Raw genomic sequence first — 20,817 nt, 5'->3', positions numbered from 1 at the left:
TGAATTGTAGCTCCCATAATTCCCACATATTGTGGGAGGGACCCAGTGGGAGATAACCGAATCATGGGAGGGGTTTCCCCCATACTGTTCTCATGGCAGTGAATCAGTCTCACGAGATCTGATGATTTTATAAGGGATTTTCCTTTTTGCTTGGTTCTCATTCTTTCTTGTCTGCCACCAATCTTCTGCCATGATTGTGGGGCCTCCCCAGCCATGTGGAACTGTGAGTCCATTAAACCTCTTTTTCTTTACAAAGTACCCAGTCTTGAGTATGTCTTCATCAGCAGTGTGAAAACAGACTAATATACTCTATAACCTCAATATTATTGGCATTTAGACCTAGATAATTATTTGCTGTGGGGGGCTATTGTGGGCATTGTAGAATGTTTAGCAGCATCCCTGGCCTGTATGCACTAGATGCCAGTAGCATTCTCCCTAAGCAGTTCTCCCTAAGCAGTTAAAGACAACCCAAAATATCTGAAGACCACAATTTATGTATCCATTCCGCTCTTGATGGGCATTTAGGTAACTTCCAAGTATGGTGCTATTATCAATAATGCTGCTATGAAAGTTCTAGCACATGCCTTTTAGCAGATAACTATCTATCTACATTTCGGTTGAGTTGTTCATCATTCTTACTTGATGAATGATGGATTGGAGTAGAACCTAAGAGTAGAATTGTTGGGCTTTAGTTTAGCTTTAATAGATAATGCCAAGCAGTTTTCCAAAATGGTTGTACTGATTTATACTTTCACTAGGAAGGCTATTTGGGAGTTCCAGTTGTTTCTCATCATCACCAGTACTTTTTATTTTTTTCATACCAGAGGGTGTTGTGACATTTCATTTGCCAGATGACTCATGAATTTGACAGCCATTTCATGTGTTTTTTGGCTATTTTGTAAGCTAACATTTAATGACTGCTTTCTATGTGCCATTCCCAGCCTCCCTGCTTTATAATTTATGTCTTTTTTTTTTTTTTTTTTGAGACAGGGTTTTGCTCTGTTGCTTAGGCTGAAGTGCAGTGGTGCAATCATGGCTCACTGCAGCCTTGACTTCCTAGGTGAAAGTGATCCTCCTACCTCAGCCTCCTGAGTAGCTGGGACTACAGGCTCATGCCACCATGCCTGGCTCTTCGTTTTTTTTTTTTTTTTAGAGATGGGGTCTTATTATGTTGCCCAGGCTGGTCTCAAACTCCTGGGATCAAGTGATCCTCCTGCCTCAGCCTCCCTAAATGTTGGGATTACAGGTGTGAGCCACCACACCTGGCCATAAGTCTTATTTAATGCAACAATGCTACCCCATTCCACAGATGGGTAAGTGGTATCTGGTAAGAGGAGGAGCTGGGATTCAGTCCTCAAATTCTGGGGCATGCATCTTAGCTTTCCCCATCCCACTTGGTGAGGTGGGCCACCCTAGTCACATTGAGATCTAACCAGTTGTTTGCAGATGGCTGTGGGACCATCTGCAGAGGTGCTGTGAAGACCTGACATTCCAACGGAGAGAAGGACAGGAAGCAAATGACAGGCCAAGGGGAGGAAGGGGGTGGTCCCAGGCTATAGATAACAGAAGAAGAGAAAGGCTGCTGCTGGAGCTTGTGAAGTGCGAGGCACAAATGGCAAATTAAGAGTGTGTTTACTTACAGGAAAATCATGAGAAGCAGGAACAAACAGAGCTGTAGGGGAGGTGGGCTGGCAGTGAGGCCAAGTGTCTGTGTAAACAGGCATTGGCTGGATAGAGGGAACACAGGAGCCAGGCTGCGGGAAGAGGTTTCCTTTCTCTGGCAGCTCTGGCTGAGGCCCCAGGAGGGACATCAAGCGAATATTTTCTGGAGCTCCCCCAGGCGTGGGTCCTTGTAGAGCTTTTCCTCCAGAGCCAGGTACTTCAGTGGGGCCAGTTCCTTGTGTCTGAAGTCAGAGAGGCAAGGAAAGAGGGTGAGGGGTTACAAAGCTGGTGGTCCAGCCTCCCAGTGGGTTCTCTCCACCTGCCCTGCCTGCTCACCGATTGAGGCGCTGCTCCAGGATGCGGATGCGGAACATGGCCTGAGAGCAGTAACTCAGGTACAGGTCTTCATCCTCGGGTGTCAGCGTCACCTGGTTCTCCTGGTACCACTGCTGCTTCTTTTGCAGCTCCTGGGTCTCCTGTGGTCATAGGGCGGACAGAGAAGGAGGACTGACAAGGCTGACCTTCACCCAGGCTGCAGGCTGCAATCCCATGGGTCACTAGACAGCACCATGACGGTTGGCCCCACTGTCCCCACTCACACAAGCCACCTATCCATACCTGCCACAGAGGCAGGGGCCACAAAATATCTTGGGTGGGAGCCAGTGGGGTCATGTTTATAGGGATGTCATGTCCATGAGATCAGAGCAGGGGGCAAGACTGAGAGAGCCATGTAGCTCTGGACAAGTTACTGGCATTTTCAGAACCTGCAATTTCTTGTCTACAAAAGGAGGGTCATTGTACTCCCCCCTCCCCTTGTAGAGCTCCTTGTGAAGATTAAGTGACATAATCTTAGTAGTGCACGGGAACTACATGGTGTGTGCCTGACCAACAAAAATGGGTCAAGGACTAGGAGTTGTTACAATGTACCATCTCTCTGTCTACCCAGCCATCTGCCCATCTATTCCTCTGCCCATCCCTCCACCCATCCCTGCCCATCCATCTGTCCATCCGTCCTTCCACTCATCCATCCAACCGTCCATCTATCCACTCGCCCATCCATCCATCCATCCATCCACCCAACCATCCACCCACCCACTCGTCCATCCACCCACCTACTCACTCACTCATCCACCCATCCATTCATCCACCAATCCATCCACCCATCCATCCATTCGTCCATCCACCCACCCACTCGTCCATCCACCCACCTACTCACTCACTCATCCATCCATCCACCCACCCACCCACTCATCCATCCACCCACCTGCTCACTCACTCATCCACCCACCCACTCACCCATCCATCCATCATCCATCCATCCATCCATCCATCCACCCACCCATCCATTCATCCACCCACCCACCCATCCACCCACTCATCCATCCACCCACCCACTCACCCATCCATCCATCCACCCACCCACTCATCCATCCACCCACCCACTCACTCATCCACCCATCCATCCATCCATCCATCCACCCATCCATCCACTCATCCATCCACCCGCCCACTCATCCATCCACTCACCCATTCATCCATCTGCCCACTCACTCACTCACTCATCCACCCATCCATCCATCCACCCACTCATCCATCCATCCACCCACTCACTCACTCATCCATTCATCCATCCACCCATCCATCCATTCACCCATCTACCCACCCACTCATCTATCCACCCACCCACTCACTCATCCATTCATCCATCCACCCATCCATCCATTCACCCATCTACCCACCCACTCATCTATCCACCCACCCACTCATCCATCCACCTACCCACTCATCCATCCACTCACTCACTCACTCACTCACCCACCCACCCATCCATCCACCCACCTATCCATACCTATACCCACACATCTATCTATCTACTCACCCATCCATTCAGCCTCCCATCCATCTATCCATCCATTTATCCACCCATCCACCCACCCATCTGTTCATGCACCCACCCATCCCTCTATCTACCCATCAATCCACCCACCCATCTATCTACCTATTCGTCCATCTATCTACCCATGCATTCATCCACCCATCTATCCATCCATCCATCCATCCATCCATCCATCTGTCCGTCCATCCATCCATCCACCCACCCACCCACCTATCCATACCTACATCCATCCATCCCCCTATCCATTCATCTATCCGATAAACAAGTGTGAGGAGGAACAACTCAGTCATTTGGAAACCCCAAGCATTGACATATTCATCCCCCTCATCAGGCCCTCACAAGCCTGTGAGGTAGTGGGCAGACAGCCGTGGGCCCATTTCCTGGATGCAGATGCTGAGATCCCCTCCCCAACAAAGGCCCTGGCGGCACCTTCTCAAAGCGGGCCTGGATGAGGTTGGCCTTGTTGATGAGCCGCTGCTTGAAGTCACTGAGGCACTCATCCTTGAGGTGCACCGCCTGCCAGCGTGTTAGTTTCTCTCCTGGCGGGAGCTGGGCCAGGAATGGGGCCAGGTAGTCCAGCTGGGTCTCCACCTGCCGCAGGTGCTCTTCGTGCATCACGCGCTCCTGTAAAGGTGAGGGGCAGTCAGCTGGATCAGCAGGAACTACAGAGACCTCTCCACCAGCTCTGCATCAGCAGTGTGCCAGCACAAAGCCAGACCTCACAGCCAGGTTCCAGTGCATGGCGCCTCCAAGACAGGCCTTAGAAGGGCCCACATGCTGGTCTCTGGACCTGTGTTTACTGGTGACAGCCAACTCTTTTTTTCTTACATGAATTTGTATCTCACTACCTGAGCTTTGGTTTCCTTCTCTGAGGATCTGAGGATCTGACAGGATCATGTCTGTAAAGCACGCAGCCTGATGCCTGACAATCCATAGTAGATGCTTATTCAGTCAATGGTAGTGGTTATTAATGATGTTAGTTAAAAACTGCCAGTAACTCCCTTCACTTTTCTTTTCCACCCTGGGGCCTGTGTCCTCCATCTGCAGACAGGGGGCAGTGAAGTTGGAGACGTGGGGGCTGACACCCTCCCCTGGGATCTGAGAACAGTCATCTGATGCCTATCCTGCCTCACGACCCCCAAACTATTTTTAGAAATCTCAACTTGGTTGGTGAAAGGGATTCAGAAGTCGGCCCTGAAAACCAGGCGGGGCCTTGCAACCTGAAGGTGTAACCTGAATGCCCTCCCTGTGCTGGAGAGCAGGAGAGCTCAGGTCTGGAGCCAGAGGTAGCTCACTGGGGCCACTGGCCCAGGGTGCAACCTCAGTGGGAGCCCTGAGTAGAGGTGGGCACATAATTTTAATTCTTTTCCCAACCACAGGCCTTGGCTTGGCTACAGCCCCTGGGGATGGGGGGAAACCTTGCCCAAATCCCAAGTACTCTTTGGGATGAACCATAGAAATGGTCAGTTCAGCAGCAAGGATGACCGCATGGTATCAATAACCGTATCCCCCACAGAGGGTTTCTCAGCAGAATCCCTCATGGTCCCCACCACCCTGGAGACCAGGGGGGTCTAGGAAAAGCTGGGGTCTGGAGAAGGGATTGGGACTGACCATGGCCTCCCGATATTCCTTGCTCTTCTCATTCCGCTTGGTGTCATAGATGGAGATGGTCAGTGTGTGCGCCGCCTCCTCCTCCTCTCGAAGCTTCAGAATCTCCAGCACCTGAAATGAGAAGTGTTGGAGGGCGTGATGGAGACACCCCCCCCTCCACTCCTGTAACCCCAGCACTTTGGGAAGCCAAGGAGGGCAGATTGCATGAATTCAGGAGTTTGAGACCAGCCTGGGCAAAATGGAAAAACCCCATCTGTTAAAAAACAAAAACAAAAATAAAAACAAGAAATTAGCCAGGCATGGTGGTGTGCGCTAGTGGTCCCAGTTACCTGGGAGGATGAGGGGGAAGGACCACCTGAGCCCGGGATGTAGAGCCATAATTGCACCACTGCATTCCAGCCTGGGTTATAGAGCGAGACCCTATCTCAAAAACAAAGATACCGCCCACCTGCTCACTCTCCCACAGGACCCTACCTCCAGCTCTGACTCCCAGACCTGATGTCTGGACAGCTTCTCCTCCCTCTTCAGGTTCATCATGGCCTCGTACTGATAGAGCAACTTCTTGGTGTGCTCCATGGGCTCCACCTGGGACAACAACCACCTTAGTAACACAGAGAGGCTGCCATGATCGGGGCATAGGACCACCTGGGTTCAAATCTACCCCTGCCACTTTCCAGCTGTGTGATCTCGAGCAAGTTGCTAAACCTCTCTGAGCCTTAATTTTCTCACTTATAAAAATACAGATAATAATAAAAGAGGAACTGAAGACTCAGAAAAGCTGGGGACTGTGCCGGGAGAGTGAGCGTTTGACTAGGAAGGCTAGCCCCTCAGAGGTAGTGAGACTCTTCCCCTCCCACAGAGCCTCCCTAGGATCTGAGGTTTGCCCTGACCAGGACTGCAGAGTCGTCTTAGCCTGCTGAGTTCTCTTTTTTGGTGGAAAAGGAAGATTTTCAGAGGAGCTCAAAGAGAAGGGTCCCCAGATGGGAACTTTTGGTTTTCCCAAGGAGCAAAGATGAATTTCCTCGCCGGGATTCACCAGCGCCCATCCTGGTTCTCCCAAGTGGCTGGAATAAGACAGAGAGCCCCGGTTCCTCCTGCAGCCGACCCCTGCCCGCCGTGGCCCCCAGGCCCACCTCGAAGCTGATGCACATGTCGGGCGTCATGATGATCTTGTTGCCTTTACTGTCCACCTCGGTGCGCCGCAGGAACTCGCGCTTGGAGGCCGTGATGTGGTCCTCACGGCAGTGGTAGCGCAGTTGGATGTGCTCCTCCGCGACCAGAAACACGCGCTCTGCCACGTCCTCCTCCGCGGGCTTCGCTGGGTTGCGGAAGAACCGCTCTGTGATTTTCTGGGAGGCCAGAACATGCAAAGGATGAGCAAAGGATGAGCGTGTGAGGGGAGATTTCTGTGCATGCCCGCAGGCAGGAGCAACGAACGTTCAGGACACTGGAGTCTGGGGTCGTTTGGCGATTCACATGGAATAGCCCCTCCTAGCCAGACAATGGATTTCGTGGGTTCTCAGGGCCAGGCCACTCCACTCCCATATGGTGCTGGGCCCCTCCTCAGCTCCTTCAAGACTCTGCTTGCCTACCTCAAGAGATGGGGAGCTCACCACCTCTCCAGGCAGCCTACTCCATTGCTAGACATCCCTTACTGCTAGAAAGAGCTTCTTTGGCATGCTGCCATTACACACAGTTGCCAACTAATTTGTAATGACATGAAGGGGAAAATGCACAATTTCATGTTAAGTGGGTAATACAGGGACTCTAATCCCCGGGTCCCGATCTCAATTACATTAGAAAAAACTCTCAAAACCAAACCTATAATCCGTGGTAACATATGAGAGATGCCATTCTGAGATATTTTTACTTTTCTCTACATTTTTACATATTTTCCAAATGTTTAGTCATGAGTATTTTTGTATAACAATAAGGAAGTAACACATTCTTGGCCTCATGGCTGAGGGCACAGTCTGGCACCAGACAACCCCAGGATGGCGCATTTGGTGATATGGTTTAGTTTCGTGTCCCCCCACCAAAATCTCACCTTGAACTGTAATCCCCATATGTCAAGGGCGGGACCAGGTGGAGATAATTGAATCATGGAGGTGGTTTCCCCCATGCTATTCTCGTGACAGTGAGTGAGTTCTCCCACGATCAGATGGTTTTATAAGCAGCTTCCCCTTTGCTCAGCACTTATTCTCTCTCCTGCTGCCAATTCTAGTGAAAAGGACCCTTTTCACTAGGCAGAAGGTGAAAAGGACCCTTTTCACTAGGCAGAAGGTGAAAAGGACCCTTTTCACTAGGCAGAAGGTGAAAAGGACCCTTCTGCCATGATTCTAAGTTTCCTAAGGGCTCCCCAGCCATGCAGAACTGTGAGTCAAGGAAACTTCTTTTCTTTATAAATTACCCAGTCTCAGGTATTTCTTCAAAGCAGCATGAGAACAGACTAATACATTTGGTAAAATGCTTGGTTCATCATTGGTGCCCTTGGATATGTCTCAGGCCTTAATGCCACCCCAGAGCCAGGGCTCTCACCATTCAGAGGTGACATCAGCTGCCAGAGAAGGAGGGCGACCTGTCCCCAGCCCCCGCGAGCTCTTACCACAATGGGCCGGGGGTTTGACTCTGCACTGCTCAGAGTGAGCTTCTTGACTCGGGGTCCGAAGCTGGCATGGCGGTAGGAGAGGAAGTCTGGGCGTCCTTGATAGTACTCTGTCATTGTCCTGGGTGTCTCCTCCCGCTTTATCAGGCCATCCACACGGGCCGTTTCATAAAACTCAATGACACGGTCCATCTCAGGTTGCATGGACTTGTACGAGTGCACTGGGTGGGGAGCGGGAGGTGGGAGGAGACAGCTTCATAAGCACTAGGAAGTATGGCTGCTGGCTTGGTCGCCCAACCCCAGGCCCAGGGAGAAGACAGACCCACATTATGGATGAGGTTAGCTATGAACCAGTCCCCTATTGCTGGGTGTTTAGGTTGTGTACAACTTTTTCTGATTATTACCAACACCATGATGAACATCTGCATCGTGCATTTTTTGTTCTTGTCCATTATTTGCTAAGAATAAATTCTCAGCAGTGGAATTGCTGGGTCCAAAAGTGTACTTTTTTTTTTTTTTGAGACACAGCCTCGCTCTGTCACCCAGGCTGGAGTGCAGTGGTGTGATCTCAGCTCACTGCAATCTCTGCCACCTGGGTTCAAGTGACTCTCCTGTCTCAGCCTCCCAAGTAACTGGGACTACAGGCACCTGCCACCACACCTGGCTAATTTTTGTATTTTTAGTAGAAACGGGGTTTCACCATGTTGGCCAGGCTGGTCTCAAACTCCTGACCTCAGGTGATCCACCTAAAGTGCTGTGATTATAGGTGTGAGCCACTGTGCCCAGCCAAAAGCGTACACATTTTATGGTCATTATCAATATTTTGCCCAACTGTCCTCCAGAAAAGTTCCAATCTGCTGTCCCATCAACAGTGACACAGAGTGACTGTTGCTCCCATACTTGTTCATACCCAGTAGGACCATTTTTTTCATCTTTGCCAACATGGGGGTTATAAGATGGTCCTTTATTGGTTAGGGACCTTATTAGTTTCTTTTTTTTTTATTATCAACTTCCAAATGAGGTTGATCATTTAAAAAAATGTATATTACTCCTATGCTTTTCTTTTGTAAATTTCTTGGTCAGGATTTTTTTTTTTTTTTTTTCTTGAGACAGGATCTCTGTCTGTCACCCAGGCTGGAGTGCAGTGGCATAATCTCGGCTCACTGCAGCCTCGACCTCCTGGGTTCAAGTGATTCTCCTACCTTAGTCTCCTGAGTAGCTGGGATTACAAGCACATGCCACCATGCCTGGCTAATTTTTATATTTTTTGTAGAGATGGGGTTTCACCATATAGCCCAGGCTGGTCTTGAACCCCTGGGCTCAACTGCCCACATTGGCCTCCCAAAGTGCTTGGATTACAAGTGTGAGCCCCTGTGTCCGGCACTGCCTCCTTTAAATGTGGCCTCCACCGTGTGACCTCATGGTGAGGTTCTGGCCTGATTCCAACCACAGAACGGGTATGTGGCGCCCCCTTTAGCTTTCCTGGAGGAGCATTTGTTACATTTCCTTAGAATTTCTGAGCTTTCCCTGACCTCCCACACATTGGGTTTGCTGAGGGAGGCAGGGCAGCTTCTACTGCTTGCTGCCCAAGAACCCATGTATAATATGTATGCTGGTTCCTCCCACCACATACCACCTGCCACAGGGTGTGTGAGGCCTCTACCCCAGGCTCCTGGGTGGCCCAGGAAAGGGGAGCCACGCACCACGCAGAGCCTGGGGGTGGCCAGGCTTGAAGTAGTCTGTCTTCAGGTCTGTGGTCTTGTTTATGTGTTTCAGCTCCAGCATGTCTTCCCGGTTCTGGTACCACTCCTTTATCTCCAAAATATTGGTACCTGTGGGGCCGATGGACACTTGCTGCAGCCAGGCCAGCTCCCCTAGCCTTCAACTCCGCCTTATTCCAGGCACACAGAGGCCAGCAATGACCCCAGAGAGAGTAGAAACCACCCCCGCCCCTGGGCTGGCCTGGACCCATGTCCAGAGCAATCCCCCTTACACTCCAAGTCCTCGTAGGTGGTGAGGCGGCTCACAAGGCCATTGCTATTGAGGTACGGGGCCCACTTCTCCAGCTTTGCCCTCTTGTACTGAATCACCTTCTTCCCGTTCGGGCAGCGGGTCTCAAATGCTGTGGACACAGTCAGCTGTGGTCTCTTCTTCCTAGTTTGGGGGAAGGGAGGGCCAGCCCTGCCCAGCCATTCATCCATCCACTGCCCGTTCTCTGTGTACTGAACTCCTCCAGCCCCAAGCCTGATCCAGGGAGGCCGAGGAGAATAATCACCAGGGGTGGCTCCAACCCTAGAGGGGTTCTCAGGCCAGGCAGAAGCACAGATCCACCCAAGAATGGGATTTGAGCCCCATCAGAGGGTCTGCCCTGCAGCCAACCACACTCTCACACTGCCAGGCCTTTGCTTGTACAGGTCTCTGCCAGAAACACCATCATCCCCTCCTCCCCTTGTTGGACTGACTCCTTCAGATCCTTCAAAACTTCACCCAGGTGACCCCTAGCCTACTTCTGGTACCCGTTTCTGCTCACCCATCCCCAGGCCCTAGCCCCAGTGCTGGGCTGGGTGCGCCTCCTCTGGGTTCCCATGACAGCCTCTCTGGCACTTCCCACCCTGTTGAACTGGCCCATGCCCTCCCCATAGGTCTGGGTGCTCCCTAGGTGGGCACCAGCAGATATTGACATGGAGCATGACAGTCCCTGCCCTCCTGCCTTCTCTACCTGCCCCTCTCCGGACCATCTGGGCACTGCCCATGGCCTCCTCTGGGTAGAAGAGTGTGAGAGGGGAATGGGCTGGGTTTCCAGGCCTTGCTGCCACCTACACGCCATCATCCCACACATGCTCACTGAGCTGCATCGCCCCATGTACCAGACTGGTCGTCAGGCCCTCGGGGTCAGAGCTGAGTGCGTGTGGCAGGAAGGGGGGAGGGAGGGAGGGGGGGAGGGTGCAGCTGAAGGTGAGAAGGGTGGAAATGTGGGGCATGGCATTCCCTCCTGTGTCCCCCTGCCTCGCTGTTGCAGACCTCTCTGGAGGCCCAGGAACTGGATCTGGAGAGGATAAGTGAATACACAAATAGAAAATACCTTCCGGGGAGATCTCAATCTGCTCCACCCACGAGTGGGGCATGTCGAAGCTCTTATCCTCATCCTCCTTGCCCTGATGGGAGGAGAAGGGGGTGGGGGAGGTGGTGCTGGTCAGGGCGTTGAAGCAGAAGTTATGGTCAAAGCTCTGTCTCTGCCTGCAGAGCCAAGCCAAGGTGGTCCATTGGCTTCCCCAGGGGAACTAGAGGTCATGAGCACGACCCATGATGTGGAAGAGGAGGAGTCGACTCTGGGCAGGGAGCCCTTCCCTATACTTGCCTGGCTTAGGACAGCAGCACCCCCTGCCCTGGCTGCAGGCCCTTCATGATTAGAGAGGTGTTTCTGGAGTCAGGGCATCCAAGCCCCACCCTCTCTCCAAGACCAGCTAAGGGGTCCTGGGCGAGTCCTTTAACTGCTCTAAGCCTTAGTTTTCTTAACTGTAAATTGGACCTTTTAGGAAGATTAAATGATATAATGTCTGCAAAGGCCTCGGGGCTCTGATTGGCTGACATTATTATTATTATTATTTGAGATGGAGTCTTGTTCTGTTGCCCAGGCTGGAGTGCAGTGGCATGATCTTGGCTCACTGCAACCTCCGTCTCCCAGGTTCAAGTGATTCTCCTGCCTCAGCCTCCTGAGTAGCTGGGATTACAGGCATGCACCTACCACACCCAGTTGATTTTTGTATTTTTAGTAGAGATGGGCGGGGGCGGGGGGGTGGGGTCTCACCGTGTTGCCCAGGCTGGTCTTGAACTCCTGACCTCAAATGATATGCCCACCTTGGCCTCCCATAGTGCTGGGATTACAGGCATGAGCCACCATGCCCGGCCTATTATTATTTCCTCTCTGAGCCTTAATTTCCCCATTTGTGAAATAAGGCCCGATCTAGATAAATGGTCCTCAAACTAGATAATCACAGAAACTTGGATAAGACTTTCTCGACTTAAAACCTTTTTTCCACAAACATTGCTCATACCTCTGACAACTGTTTATCTAATTGTGACATTTTGCAGGGGACAAAAATGGGTGAGCAGTCAGCAGTTAGTATTGTCAAAAATCTCTAAGATGGTCAGGTGGGTGGGCTGTCACCCGGGGTCTGGTTTTTCCTGGGGGTCCATGACTGGGTTCTGACTCTTTGGGCTGCCCTCTGTCCGTCTTTGCTGTAACGAGGGCTCTTGGGCCAGGGTGGACCAGGACTCTGTGACTGGAACTGTTTGATTATTAGCCATGTGGGTGCTCAGCCGGCTGCCTGCAGGGCTGGGCTCTCAGGCCCTGGCTGGTCCATGCCCCAAGGCCAGCAGGGGGCGCCTATGCCTGGATTTACTGCACACCAGATGTCCCCAGTCTCTGGAGATGAGGATGCTGAGAACATTTAGCACCCTTTTGAGACGGTCTACACTGCTGTGCCAAGCACATCACATCAAGCAGCCCCAGGAGGTAGAACAGAGTTACCACTGAGAACCCAGACTGTGGAGCCAGACTGTGTAGGTTCAAATCCCAGCTCTGTCACTTACCAGCTGTATCGCTTTGGGTAAGTGACTTAACCTCTCTGTGTGTGAGTCTTCCCATCGGTAAAATGGGATAATATTAATCACAGGTGGTAATACCAGTGCCCACCTCACCAGGTGGCTGTGGGGATTTAAATGAGTTACTTCAGGTTAAGTAGATACAATGGATCCCAGTGCTTAGTAAGGACCATGTGAGTGCTACCTTTTGCTACGGGCTGAATGGCATCCCCCTAAAATTCACAGGTTGAAGTTTTAAGCCCTGAAAGTGACTGTATTTGTTTTATTTATTTTTCTTATTTTTTCTTTGTTGTTGTTGTTGTTGTCTTGATCACTTATTGTTTGAATGATTGTTTTTAGAGACAGGATCTTTAGAGAGGTGATTAAGGTCAAATGAGTTCATCAGAGTGGGCCCTACTCCAATATGACTGGTGTTGGTTGGGCATGGTGGCTCATGCCTGTAATACCAACACTTTGGGAGGCCAAGGCAAGGGGATCTCTTGAGCCCAGGAGTTCGATACCAGCCTAGGTAACATAGCAAGACCATGTCTCTCTGAAAAACAAAAATTAGCTGGGTATGGTGGTGTGTGTCTGTAGTCCCAGCTACTCCAGAGGCCAAAGTGGAAGGATCATTTGAGCCCAGGAGTTCGAGGCTGCAGTGAGCTATGATCGTGCCACTGCACTCCAGCCTGGGCAACAGAGGAGACCCTGTCTCAAAAAAAAATAAAAAGAAAAATGACTGGTGTCCTTATAAGAACAGATTAGGACATAGATTTGTACAGAGGGAAGACAATGTGAAGACAGGGAGAAGACAGCTATCTACAAGCCAAGGACAGGGGGCTCAGAAGGAACCAACCCTGTCCACACCTTGATCTCAGACTTCCAGCCTCCAGAACTGTAAGAAAATTAATTTCTGTCATTTAAGCAACCGCATCTGTGGTGCCTTGTGATGCCAGACGAATGCACTTATTAGAATTACTATGAATACAACTACGATCCTTCTGCCTCCATTTCACATAAAGGCTGAAGCTGAATTCAGAGAAGGGAGGCTGGTGATGTGGGTAAGGCCCTGGCCAACGACTTTCAGAGGAACTGACAGAACAGACAAGAAAGGCCTGGCAGCATGTGGGGCTCATGATGGCTACTTGGGATGGAACTGAGAACAGCCAGCTCTGGGACTCCCAGGGGGTTGCAGAGTGGGGTCTTATGACCCCGCTCTGCAACTTTCTTTTTCTAAATTTATTTTTATTTTTATTTTTTGTGGTGGGGTGGGGTTGCCCAGGCTGGAATGCAGTGGCATGAACATGGCTCACTGCAGCTTCGGCCTCCCAGTCTCAAGTGATCCTCCTGCCTCAGCCTCCCAAGTAGCTGGGACTACAGATGCATGCCACTACAGCCAGCTAATTTTTAAATTTTCTTGTAGAGACAGGGTCCCACTATGTTGCCCAGGCTGACAAGGGGCATGCTTTCCAAAGGAGCAGGGCAACTCCTGAACAAGGTGGATGATATGGGGGGCAGAAGACCTGACTTCAAGTCCTGTCCCTTCCCTAACCCACTGGGAGGTCCTGGGTAGGTTACTGGCCTTTCTGGGCCTCAATGTGCCCATCTGTAAAATAAGGGAATTGCTCAAGCCTTCCTGCTTTGAGGAACCCATCACTGGTCTACTTGGGCCATCCCCCACTGCCACACATATGCTGCTGGGGACACTTGTCAGGCTCACTGAAGCCTTCACACACATTCCCTGGGCTCTCGAGCTGCTGAGACTCACCAGATTTTCCACATCATCCTCATCGTTTATCCCACTGTCGTCTTCTTCAGTCAAGGACAGCTGAGACTTATCAGTCCCCAGGAGCATGTACTCCCATCTCACAGGGTCACCCAGGTCAAAGATCAAGTCCTGTTGGGGATGAGGGCAGTCAACTGAGTGTACCCCACAGCCACCATGTCCCCACCTGATCCATGGGGAGTTGGGAGATGGCTACTCCGGGGCAGAGAAGGGACCTGGGCCCAGGGCTTGGGGAAGCAGAACGTCAGTCCCAGGTGGCTCTGAGACTCCATGCCCACACTCCTCATCCCAACAGGGAAACTGAGGCCCCGAGGGGGAGCAGAAGTCCCTGCCCATCACTCAGCCTCCCTGTGAGGAAATCTCGTGTTGACCTCTGTGAAAGACTAGGAGGCTCTCTGGCCTGGGCTAGACCTGGATGTGCAGGTCTTTCCGCATCGGCTGGGCAGTGCTTAGAGCCAATGAAAACAAACCAGCAAGATCTGATGGCAGAAGGGTCTAGCAACTCCCAGGAAGTGGAAGGTTTTTTAAAAAGGCTTCCTCCTGTTTATTTTACCCATGCCAGGAACAAGGGAAATAGGCAGGCACACGTGGAGGTTATACATAAGAAGCAGGTGGAGAGCCGGGCATGGTGGCTCATGCCTGTAGTTCCAGCACTTTGGGAGGCCAACACAGAAGGATCACTTGAGCCCAGGAGTTCAAGACCAGCCTGGGTAGCAAAGGGAGATCCCATCTCCACAATTTCTTTTCTTTTTTTTTTTGAGACAGAGTCTCACTCTGTTGCCCAGGCTGGAGTGCAGTGGCGTGATCTCGGCTCACTGCAACCTCTGCCTCCCAGGTTCAAGCGATTTTCCTGCCTCAGCCTCCTGAGTAGCTGGGATTACAGGCACATGCCACCATGCCTGGCTCATTTTTATATTTTTAGTAGAGATGGGGGTTTCACCATTTTGGCCAGGCTGGTTTCGAACTCCTGACCTCAAGTGATACGCCTGCCTTGGCCTCCCAAAGTACTTGGATTACAGGCATGAGGCACCATGCCTGGCCTTTTTTTTTTTTTTTTTTTTTTAAGCCAGTGCATGGTGTTATGCACCTGTAGTTCTGACTACTTGGGAGGCTGAGGCAGGAGGATCACTTGATTCCAGGAAGTTGAGGCTGCAGCAAGCTGTGAACACACCACTGTACTCCAGCCTGGGAGACAGAGTAAGACCCTGTCTCTCCAAAAAAAAAAAAAAACAAAAAACAGCAGGTGGGTGGGAATTTCTCCTCCATGGAGTGTGTCTGCCACCTTCTTTTATTTTTCTTTTCTTTTTTTTTTTGAGGCAGGGTCTCCCTCTGTTGCCCAGGCTGGAGTGCAGTGGTATGATCTCGGCTCACTGCAACCTCTATCTCCTCGGTTCAAGTGATTCTCCTACCTCAGTCTCCTGAGTAGCTGGGACTACAAGTGCTCACCACCACAGCCCAGCTAATTTTTGCATTTTTAGTAGAGACAGGGTTTCACCATGTTGGTCAGGCTGGTCTCAAACTCCTGACCTCTTTTCACCCAGCCCACCTGAGTCCTCAGTCCCCTCGATAAAAGTGGCTCATCTCTCAGATAACTCCTAGAAGGTGGGGAGCACCTCACATTCTAATCAACCTTCCTAGAGCAAGGTGTTCTCCCCACCCTAAATCATGTTCCAGAGGAAATCAGAGGCTGCAGAACAGCTGCCTGGAGGGGTGTTAATATTAAGCTGTCCTGAAGCCAACTCTAAGCCTAGTACTCACTGTCATGTGTGGGTCCTGGGAGGGCTCCTGAGTATTTCTCTGCCCTAGCTTGTGGGTGGAGGGGAGAGAAGTGCGGGGCACAACAGAGGAGAGTTGGGGAGAGAACTGCTGGTAGATGTCACAGCAACTGCGGCAAAGCTTAATGGGCTTAGTGGATAGGAACCCAACTGTATAGATATTTGCCTTTTTTCACTCTTTTTTTTTTTTTCCAGATGGAGTCTTGCTCTGTTGCCCAGGCTGGAGTGCAGTGGCATGGTCTCGGCTCACTGCAACCTCTGCCTCCTGGGTTCAAGCGATTCTCATGCCTCAGCCTCCCGAGTAGCTGGGATTACAGGTGCCCGCCACCACACCCAGCTAATTTGTGTATTTTTAGTAGAGATAGGGTTTCACCATGTTGGCCAGGCTGGTCTTGAACTCCTGGCCTCAAGTGATCCACCTACCTCGGCCTCTCAAAGTCCTGGGATTAAAGGCGTGAGCCACTGTGCCCGGCCAACCTATTTGCACTCTTGGCCTAAATTTTGTTACTTTTGTAAACCAGTGTAAGCAGTAGTTAGATATTATGCTTTGTTACCTTAACTTAAGTTCTATTTCTTTAGAAAAAGCATAATTGAATGGACAATAGCCACATCCATGTGCCCAGGGTAAGTTTGTGCCAGGCAGTCACTCTGTGGATGCCTTGCCATCCTCCTGCAACCCCTCGCTATTTCAAGGTTCTTTGAAGAAACAAAGCAGCTGCTCCGATGTTCGTGTGCTGGTAAAAGTGACAGCCTATGCCATCATCTCTTCCTCATGCCCTCACTTGGCACAGCACTGCCTCTCTGGCCTCACTTCTGCCTTCACCTTGGAGCCTGATGGATGAGATGAGGATATTCAGGCTGGAAGAGGGGCTGAAGGACTGTAGCATCCTCTGAAGGGCTGTTATCCTTCAGAGGACACCGACCACCATGGTGCTTATGAGCCCAGGCCCTGGGGGAGGGCAGTGTCGGCTCTGCTCCCTCTGTGTGGCGTGGGAGAAATGATCTCACTTTACTTGGCCTCAGTTTCCTTACCTGTAAGATGGGAGCAACAATAGTTAACATTTATTGAACAGCTAGAGACTATTCTAAGCATCTACTGAGTGTTACTTCCCACAACCCTGGAATCAGTGCCTAAGGGAGGCAGAGTGACGAGAGGCGTCTCCTTTGCTGAAGGCAGAAGTTTCTCATCTCGGAGCTTCTGACTTCTTCACAAAGACAGAGCAACCAGCAAAGCAATCATGCATCAACTCTGCCTGTCTCCCGCAGGGGCTGGCAGTCGCCCCTCTGACACTTATTTACTTATTTATTCATTCCCCAAGACTAAATGACCATTAAAAAAGCAGGTCATCAGGTACAGTGGCTCACGCCTGTAATCCCAACACTTTGGGAGGCCAAGGTGGGCAGATCACTTGAGGTCAGGAGTTCGAGACCAACCTGGCCAAAATGGTGAAACCCTGTCTCTACTAAAAATACAAAAAAATTAGCCACTTGTGGTAGTGCATGCCTGTAATCCCAGCTACTCAGGAGGCTGAGGTGAGAAGATCACTTGAACCCGGGAGGCGGGGATTGCAGTGTGCCAAGATCGCGCCACTGCACTCCAGCCTGGGTGACAGAGCAAGAGTCTGTCTCAAAAATAAAATAAAATAAAAGTGTGGAACACTATATAGAAATCAACATTGTCTCCCATAATTTGGTGCATCTGGGACTATAGAAATGTCACTGTCCCGCCCTACATCTTCAAATTGGCATTCTCAGGTCACAACAAGTCTTCCCAAAGGGATGCTTTGGGAAAAACAAGCTATTTCCTCGGCTCATCTTTCCCTCTTTTTGTAGCATGCACCAGCAATTTATGCAAGTAGTATATACTGGGAAGGAAGAAGGGGGTCCACCAGCAAGCCCATGGCTGTTGACAGCCATAAGATTAGAGACAAGCACAAAGGGATAGGTCAACATACTGGCAAACAGTGCTGTGACATCTTGAGAATAACTCTTCATACTCTTCATTTCATTCCCGATAGAAACCTCACTGTCCAGTGCATATGTGTGTGTTTGTGTGTGTGACAGAGAGAGAGAGACTCTCTCTGTTGCCCAGGCTGGAGTGCAGTGGCACAATCATGGCTCACTGCACCCTTGACCTCCCGGGCTCAAGCAATCGTCCCACCTCAGCCTCCCTAGTAGCTGGGACTACAGGTGCATGCCATCATGCCTGGCTAATTTTTTTGAATTTTTTTTTTATAGAGACGAGGTCTCACTTTGTTGCCCAGGCTTGTCTCAAACTCCTGAGCTCAAGCGATCCTCTCACCTCATCCTCCCAAAGTATCAGGATTACAGGCATAAGCCGCCATGCCCCACCAGAGTGCATAGGTATTGATGAGGTAGGCCAGTGAGTTACAGAGCCATAAAGAAATGATGTTGCCTAGGAGGTGAGGAATAAGACACACGAGAAATCCTAGGATGCCTTCTTCTCAATAGATGGTTACTATGGAGTCACAAAGTTCACAGTACTTGGACTCTCTGTCAGTGAATTGTACCACAAATCTCAGTAACCATGCAGAAGGGATGTGTGATGGCGGTAGCAACAGAACGAGCGATTATCACTTGAGTTATCTCCATGATAACTCGGTCAAAGGAAGATGAGACAGCTTTCTGTACATTTCCAGGTCCTGACTACTGCAAAACTTGACCATGGACTCCCAGGCAGTTTTGGTGTTAAGCCTGTGAACAACCTGCACCTCCCATCAATGCTGGCAATGTACTGAGTGTAACTAAAGGGACCAGGTAGCTGACCTACTTGCTGCCCCAAAGTATTCTGACCTGTTGTTGCAGGAGGAGGCTCATACACCATGAGAGCAGCTGGGACAGGATGGTGAGACGGGAGTTCAGGAGCAGCAGACTGGCTAAGTCCGCCATGCAGATGGACAGACAGTCCAAGCCACCAAACAAATGAGCGAGCTGTTCCTCAGGGTCACCTTAAAAAGGGCCCAAGGGAAACTGGCCTGGTCAGAAACAGAGTACCTTCGAGACAACGAAAGAGCACTGATAGACATACCCGAGACTGGGTAATTTGCAAAGAAAAAGAGGTTTAATGGACTCACAGTTCTGCAAAGAGGATAACCAATGCTAACACAAATCAAAGCTCCAGTGGTTAGATTAATATCAGACAAAATAGACATCAGAATGAGAAATATTACTAGGGATAAAGCTGATTATTTCATACCGATAGAGAGGTTAATTCATCATAAGGACATAACAATCTCAAACATTTACTCATCTAATAGCAGGGCTTCAAAATACATGAAGCAAATACTGATAGAACTGAAAGAAGAAATAGAGAAATCCAAAATTGTAGCCCAACATTTCAATAATGTTGTCAATAATTGAAAGAAATGTAGGCAGAAAATCAGCAAAGATATATAAGATTTGAATAACACTGTCAATCAACTTGAGATTATTGACATTTATAGAACATTCCACCCAACAGCAAAATACACATTCTTGTCAAGTACACACAGAAAATTCACTATATTAAGAATTTGGTGAATTTCCTAGACAGACCATATTATGGTCCATAAAACAAACTATAGCAAGTGTAAAATAATAGAAGTCATACCAAGTTATATTCTCTAATCACTACAGAATTAAATTAGAAATCAACAATAGAAATATCTCTAGAGAGTTTCTAAATATCTGTAAACTAAACACATTTTCAAATGGCCCATGAATTAAAGGAGAAATTAAAAGGGAAATTGGAGAGCATATTGAGTGGAAAGAAAATGAATACATGATAGAGTAAAATGTGTGGGATGTCACTAAAGTAGTACTTGCGAGAGAAAGAAGGCTTATGTTAGAAAAGAACAGGCTTAGCTGGGCGTGGTGCATGCCTGTAATCTCAGCTACTTGGGAGGCTGAGCCAGGAAATCGCTTGAACCCAGGAGGTGGAGATTGCAGTGAGTGAAGATCGCGCCATTGCACTCCAGCCTGGGCAACAAGAGCGAAACTCTGTCTCAAAAAAAAAAAAAAAAAAAAAAAGAACAGTCTTAGATGAATCATCTCAGCTTCCACCTTAAGAAACTAGAAAAAAGTAAATGAAGCTCAAAGTAAGCATAAAGTATAAAATAATAAAGATCAGAGTGGACATCAATGAGATAGAAAACAAAAACAACAGAGAAAAACCACAAAACCAAAAACTGGTTTATTGACAATAAGGTGGGACTTACTGACCAGAAGGTGGGACTTGACTTCCAAGGTGGGGTCTCAGACACTGGACCAAATTGAGGACTAGCTAAAACGGGGCCAAGGCAACACCCAGAAATTACACTTTTCCATGGCAATGACAAAGTGAACCAGAGGTTACCACTCTATTTCTAGAAATTTCTGCATAATCTGCCCCTTAATTTGCATATGATTAAAGTGGATATAAATGTGACTGTGGAACTGCCTCTGAGCCGCTACTCTTGAAACCGCCTTTGCACAGTTATGACTGAGACACTGAAAGAGATCTCAATCGACTCCATCTTGCTTCTAACCTCCAAGCTGTCCTTGTTCATTCCTAGGTGAAGGCTGAACTAACTTTGGGAGAAACTTAGTTTATTATAGTTTAAAACAAAGGCAATAACAGCCCTTTCCCAAAGCAGACCTCCTTCTTGCTTAGGGACTAGATTAGCTACAAGATTAGAAATTACGGTTTAGGAGTCATGCAGCTGGAGGCTACAAGATTCTGACCCTCCCTAAACTGCTCCTAAGATCAGTGCTTGAGATATTTTGCAGGCCCTACACTTGATGGATCAGATGGCACCACCAGATGGATAAACTGGCTCACCTGATCTTGTGAGCCCCACCCAGGAACTGACTTGGTGCAAGAAGACAGCTTTGACTTTCTATGATTTCATCTCTGACC

At 49.6% G+C, this 20,817-nt stretch overlaps 1 protein-coding gene and 1 pseudogene across 7 annotated transcripts in view; both read right to left on the bottom strand.

Moving 5' to 3' along the window:
- DRC7 (dynein regulatory complex subunit 7) overlaps window positions 1–20,817 on the bottom strand; it is a 39,329-nt gene that overhangs the window by 1,633 nt on the left and 16,879 nt on the right. For 5 of the 7 annotated variants that reach the window (XM_019012303.4, XM_019012302.4, XM_063700254.1 and 2 more), the window contains 11 exons: window positions 14,128–14,256; window positions 10,858–10,930; window positions 9,769–9,897; window positions 9,479–9,607; window positions 7,776–7,996; window positions 6,304–6,519; window positions 5,645–5,755; window positions 5,171–5,281; window positions 3,989–4,183; window positions 1,999–2,138; window positions 1,616–1,904 (listed from right to left, as the gene is read on the bottom strand). In XM_019012303.4, the coding sequence (XP_018867848.1) occupies window positions 1,811–1,904; window positions 1,999–2,138; window positions 3,989–4,183; window positions 5,171–5,281; window positions 5,645–5,755; window positions 6,304–6,519; window positions 7,776–7,996; window positions 9,479–9,607; window positions 9,769–9,897; window positions 10,858–10,930; window positions 14,128–14,256 (1,548 nt within the window). In that variant the 3' untranslated portion in view covers window positions 1,616–1,810. Of the gene's footprint in view, window positions 1–1,615; window positions 1,905–1,998; window positions 2,139–3,988; window positions 4,184–5,170; window positions 5,282–5,644; window positions 5,756–6,303; window positions 6,520–7,775; window positions 7,997–9,478; window positions 9,608–9,768; window positions 9,898–10,857; window positions 10,931–14,127; window positions 14,257–20,817 lie in introns of those variants that run through there. The other 2 variants (XR_010131576.1, XM_019012305.4) reach the window with 2 other exon arrangements.
- LOC109023552 (mitochondrial carrier homolog 2-like) lies at window positions 17,658–18,830 on the bottom strand (annotated as a pseudogene).

Source organism: Gorilla gorilla, chromosome 18 (genome assembly GCF_029281585.2).
Source record: "Gorilla gorilla gorilla isolate KB3781 chromosome 18, NHGRI_mGorGor1-v2.1_pri, whole genome shotgun sequence".
NCBI classification, from domain to species: domain Eukaryota; kingdom Metazoa; phylum Chordata; class Mammalia; order Primates; family Hominidae; genus Gorilla; species Gorilla gorilla.
Note: the sequence above shows the minus strand (reverse complement) of the source record. Positions and strands in the feature narration are given on the sequence as shown.